Below are 5,394 nucleotides of genomic sequence, written 5' to 3'. Positions count from 1 at the left end.
CGGCACCGGCTGTGGGCTGCGATGGGAGGGCAAAGTCACGTCAGCGGCATGAGAAATGACAGCACCCAGCACCCATCCCGGGCACCCATCACCCATCCCGGGCACCCGACTGTCTCAGCTGTGGGTTGGTTTGCTCTGGACCCCTGCGTAAGCTCTGTCCCATGGTCACGGTGGTGGGGGGGTTCTGCCGGTGAGATGGGCTATGGGGCATGCGGTGGTGGGAAGGCAGCCAACAGCCCAGGGGAAAACAGTCCCCTCCATCCACCTTGTCCCCTTATCTGGGATGAGATTACCCCAAAAGTGCTCCTGACTGATTTGTCCTCATGTCTCACTGGCACTTTCGGACCACGGCGGCTCTCCCCGCTCCATCAGCCCAGAAATGGGGGGGGTCAGAGCCCCACCAAGCCCCCCTTCCCCTGGGCATCCCTCCAGCAGGAGAGAAGCGGCAGGCTGAAGCCCTACCCGTAATCCTTGACTAAGTGAGGTCTTGGCCCATTGAGGATGGCCTCGGGCGGCTGCGGCGCGTGGGGCTGCTGGAGGCGGTTGAGGCTGTTCTGCCGGCTGCCCGCTGCCGGCGCCGGGCGGTAGACATGCTCCTGGGGGGGGGCGGCTGCCAGCACCCCCTCCTTGTGCTCCGCCGGGGCCAGGTGGGACGCCGGGGCCAGCAGCTGTGCGGGGTGGTTGGGGCTCGCCGGGTACGAGTGGTCGGCCGCGTCCGACGCGTAGGATCTACAGCACAGGAAAACCCAACGGTCGTACTCCTGGGAGGGGGGATGGCTGGGCGGGGGGGGGCAGGGGGACACGGGTTTGGGGGTATTTGGGAGGTGAGACAACAAAACAAAAAATGGCCACAAAAACACAGATGGACAAGAAAGCAGAGAGATAGTGGCAGGGAGGTGGACGCCAACAGAGCTGAGCCAGTCTCTTCCCTCAGCTCCTAAATGGAAAGTGCTCTGACTGTATCCCAACACCAAGGCTGCTGCTGAGGTCCAGGATGCGACCCTGGGGGCACGAGCTGTCCATGAAGCTACCATGGATTTATGGCTTATCACCCCAACCCTACTCTGGGCAGCACATCCCCCCAAAGGTGGAGAAGAAGAGAAAAGCAAAGGAGAGCCAGTGAGCTAAACGCGTAGTAGGTAAAACCTGCCTATTATCTGGGGACAGTGATCCTTCCGATGATGCCATGTGATAGGGGGATGGTGAGAACCTGTTATCGGGTCGGAACTCTTTATCATACGCCATCATGTTCCACTCCAGGCGCCGGTTGCGGGCTTTCCTCACTTTCTTCACCTCCCGGGTGGAATCCTCCACCAGCCGCTGCTCCTGGGGGCACACACAAGCTGCGGCTCCATCTCCAGCCAGGCTCCTCTGGACCGTGAGCGGTACCCAGGGAGCATCACCCAGCCCCGCAAGATGCACCCACCACAATTGGGGGGGGAGCACCCGGTGTCCCCTGCCTGCCCGTTACCTTCTGCCTGCGCTTCTCCTTTCTCTTATCTTCTGTCGCCTGCAACATTTTCTCTTTCCATAAGTTGAAGAAGTAGGAGGGGTCGGTGTAGAACTTGAGGCCGTCCTTTTTGTCATCTCTGGGGGGGTGGGGAGGAAGGAGAAGGAGTTATCAGCCACAGGAGAAGACCCCCCCTTCCCCTGCACAGGGTCGTTCGGTACGATCATGGCCATAAGCTGTTTCCCCACCACAAACGTGTCCAACACGGCGGTCACTACCTGCTGTACCACTGCGTGGGCTCACTTGTCCCAAGCACCCCACACAATGAGGATGGTGGCACAGCAACTGGAGAAAACAGCCTCTCAGCCCCCACCAAGCAGCAAATGGGGTGCATCCCCGATTCCTCTCCTGGGAAGGGCCCCCCAGGACCCTCCAGGACCCCCTCAGTCCCCCCAAGGAGCGATGCGCCAGCTGCCCTACCTGTAGGGCGTGAGGATGTTGAGTGGCGGGGGCTTGTCGCAGCGCTGGTACATCTCCATCACTGGGTTGGGGATGGAGTTGCGAGACACGACCTGCTGGTTCTGCACCGTGGAGCTCTTGAAGGCTTTCCGCATGTTGATGTCCTGCAGCGAAACTGGGGGCACGGGAAGAAGATGGGATGCAGGGGTGACCTCAGCCCCCTGAACTGGGCGCAGTGGGTGGTCCGGCCCTGAGCACACATCTCCCACTCACTCGCGCCTGGCCGTCACCCCAAAACAGCCCCAGCCCCTCACCTTCCTCCACAGTGGAGTCCAGCTGCGTCACTTTGATGACCAGCAGGTCGACCCTCTCCTGTAACGAGTTCATCCGCATGTAGAAACTGTTGGCTTCATTGAACAGCTCGCCGAAGATGTCCTCCGCGTGCCTGCCTGGCAGAGGGCAAGGCGCGCCTGTCATCCAAGGGTGGCAGCCCTCTCCCAGCCTGTCCCCTGGACCCCACGCCTCCCCACCAGCTTCGTGGGGCTCTCTCCCCAGCCTTGGTTTTTGGGAGTTGAGCCTCATCCTCCCCTAGACCTGGCAAAGTGCTGCATGGAGAGATGGGGAGCACAAACGACCCAACTTTCTCCTGCCCTCTCGTCTGCGCACGAGCATCCTTTTCAGTGAGAGTGGTACCCACAGGAGGCAATGAACCGTCGTGGTCTGTGCCCCAAGAAGCTTTTGGATCTACCAGGACAGATGCAGCCAAAAAACTACCATCACACAACATGACCTGTGGAAACCCAGCCCTGAAGGTGGAAAACCGAAAGCAGGGGAGCAGGGAGAGTGCTACAGCAGGGAGAAGCTGCAATTTGTTTCTCTTTAGCAGTTATTTTCCTGCAGCACTCAGTGCATCGCTACAATAGCACTTTATTAGGGCTGTTATTATCACAGGGCTGAGCGGGGCACCTGGCAGGCTACAGCACCCATCGTAGCCCAGCACCCATCCCAGCACAAGCACCCCAGCTCCTTGGGGTTTCCTCCAAACAGCTCCTGAGATCAAGGTGTTTTTGCTATCTGCTCAGCCTGTCACCTGGCTCGGCCGTTTGTATTTGATTCCTTTTCTCCTGGACAAGGTAGCCATGGCCTGAGCACCCATGGGTGCTGCTCACGCTGGCTGCCGTGCTTCCAGCAGCTCCCTAAATACAAGGTTTATTTTTCTGGGACTATTTTAGAGAAGAATCTAGTTCTGGAGGGGGAAAAAGAGGAGGAGGCCTGAAGAGCCTGTTCTTCTCTCTATTTTAAGTTGATATTCAGCAGTGAAATAGGTTGCCCCTATTAATGCTCTCATCCTCCCCTTTTCTGCTGAAAGCAGTCCCAGGGCAAGAAGACAGCTGAGTATTTAGACCTTTTATATAGACCTCTCTTTCACATAAACTCCAAGATTAAAAGGAATAGGTTGGGTTTTTTTAATCTTTGTCTGACCTTCCTATTTCTGGCCAAGTTGAGAAGTAAGGGGCTCGCGAAGGCTTTCCGTCCCCCACTGCACAGACTGGCTATGGGAGGAAAACGGGTCTTAAAGCTGCCACCAAGTCCCCACTTTGGGCTTGGCCATAAGCACCCTCCCTTTTTTATTAGCTGGATAATTCCCATGAAATTAGAGGTGGCTGTGGCCTGCACGGCTCTCACGTAGCCCCCATTTCTCTGTCATTGGAACCAGAGCAAGCGACCGTGGCGTCCCGCCAGGATCCCACCACCCCGTCCCCATCCCACGCTGGGGTCACTGCGCTGTGACTTACTGAGGCTGCCCAGTTGCTTGATGATGGCAGCCAGCGTGCTGTTGGTGACACATTCCAGCTCACTCGTCACCCCCTCAGGAAGAGCCCCCCGGCATAGATGCCGGGGCTCGATATTCCTCTTCACCAGCGGCATGCTGCCGGTGAGCCCTCACGCCTCTCCTGGGCAAAGAAGAAAGAAAAAAAAGAAAACACACAGCTTTTGTCAGTTACCTACTTTTTCTCCCCATTCCCTCTGCTCTCTGCCCAGGGGACTTGTCCCTCCCACACCAGGATACGGAGGATGCAGCCCGAACAGGGCTTTTCCACGCAGGGGATGCTCTGAGGGTGCAAACCTCTGGATGCCGGCAAGTATGGGGATGCCAGGATGGAGGTGAGGACCATGAGGGCCCTGTCCCTATCTTGTGCTCCGCTGACAAGCCACTGTGCCCCGGGGAGCCTTCCCCACTTACCTTCCCGGAGCTGTGCTCAAACCAGGAGCAAACTCCCACGTGCTGCAGCCCTTCAGCCGACCCCGAAAAGCCTCATCCAACCCAAACAGCAGCCAGAAGCGAGCAAGCGCTTGTAATGCCATTATTTCCAGCTCAGTGCAAAGCTCTCCGGGGTTTTATCTGTGCATGAACTACGCCGAGGCAAGCTGCCGCAGCCAGCTCGCCCCTACTCTCCACAGCATCCCTGCGTGGCCCCCCCAGCATCCCTGCGCTCTGCCACTGCCTGCGCCTGAACTGGGGATGGTTCGTTTTCCACGGGGCTCAAGGAGACGTAGGGAGATGCTCGCACCCAACGGCCTCATCTCCAGCGAGAGCACCCATGGGAGCTGGCAAGGAAGGACGAAGGACGGGCATGGCGGGGTGGAGGGGGGAGCGCTGGGGGCAGGTTACCCCACTGACGCAAAGGGTCAGTGGTGTGAAACAGGCTGAGAAAGGATTAAAAAAAAGGAGCATTTATTAACCACGGTGGTGTCTCCCGGGGCGCTGCAGCCTGGGACTGGGACGCGGGCAGGCACAAAGCAGGCGGTGACTCCACAGGCTTGCGCTAGCGGGGTCTTACGTGACACGAGTGCATCGGGCCTCAGCTCCGCTCCCAATGCAAAGGCAAACTGATGACTTTAGCATTGAAATTGCTGCGAATTGGATCCCAGGCTGATAAGGACCGGAGAGCACGAACAGCCTTCCCAGCTCCCAAATACAGTGAGCTGAATCCCCCCGTTTCACATCCTGGGCAACCCCCATCCACCCCATCTTTCACAAAACCCCGGTCGGCTTTGGCAGCAAAGGAAAACTAGTTTCCGAGCAGAGCCATTAAGAGCTGGGAGCGAAGCAGCCGGGCACCGACAACAGAGCCAGCAATTCTGACCATGAACGGAGCCAGAAATCTGCAGAGTTCACATTTTTTGGCCCCAGGAGCGTTAGACAGAACAGTTTCCCATTGATAGCACCCGGCCAGTGCTCCCGTCCCCCCGCCAGCTCCTCCGCAGTTTTCAAATGCAAATTCAAGCTCCCTCCATGAAAGAGCCCAAAAATTGTTTCTAAATCATTCATATCGAGCTTCCCAAAGGGCTGATTGTGCTCCTAGATCTCTACGTACGGGGGTGAATGGCTGGGCTGCGCTCTGCCCCGGGGCAGTCGGGGTGCCGTGGGAAGGACCCCAGCCCTGAACCCTCCTTAGGTTTGTGCGAGGCTTTGGGCTCAG

At 58.0% G+C, this 5,394-nt stretch overlaps 1 protein-coding gene across 1 annotated transcript in view; it reads right to left on the bottom strand.

The window, feature by feature from the left end:
• The window catches only part of LOC104832789 (wiskott-Aldrich syndrome protein family member 3-like), a 4,773-nt gene extending 935 nt beyond the window's left edge, over positions 1-3,838 (bottom strand). The window contains exons 1-6 of the mRNA XM_010569153.1: positions 3,706-3,838; positions 2,224-2,358; positions 1,931-2,084; positions 1,472-1,589; positions 1,151-1,326; positions 463-729 (exon numbers count right to left, since the gene is read on the bottom strand). Coding sequence (XP_010567455.1) covers positions 463-729; positions 1,151-1,326; positions 1,472-1,589; positions 1,931-2,084; positions 2,224-2,358; positions 3,706-3,838 — 983 coding nt within the window. The remainder of the gene's footprint in view (positions 1-462; positions 730-1,150; positions 1,327-1,471; positions 1,590-1,930; positions 2,085-2,223; positions 2,359-3,705) is intronic.
• Between the last annotated feature and the right edge of the window lie 1,556 nt (positions 3,839-5,394).

This window comes from Haliaeetus leucocephalus, unplaced genomic scaffold, assembly GCF_000737465.1.
Source record: "Haliaeetus leucocephalus isolate CR32 unplaced genomic scaffold, Haliaeetus_leucocephalus-4.0 Scaffold262, whole genome shotgun sequence".
Lineage (NCBI taxonomy): Eukaryota > Metazoa > Chordata > Aves > Accipitriformes > Accipitridae > Haliaeetus > Haliaeetus leucocephalus.
This window is presented reverse-complemented; position numbering and strand designations above follow the sequence as displayed.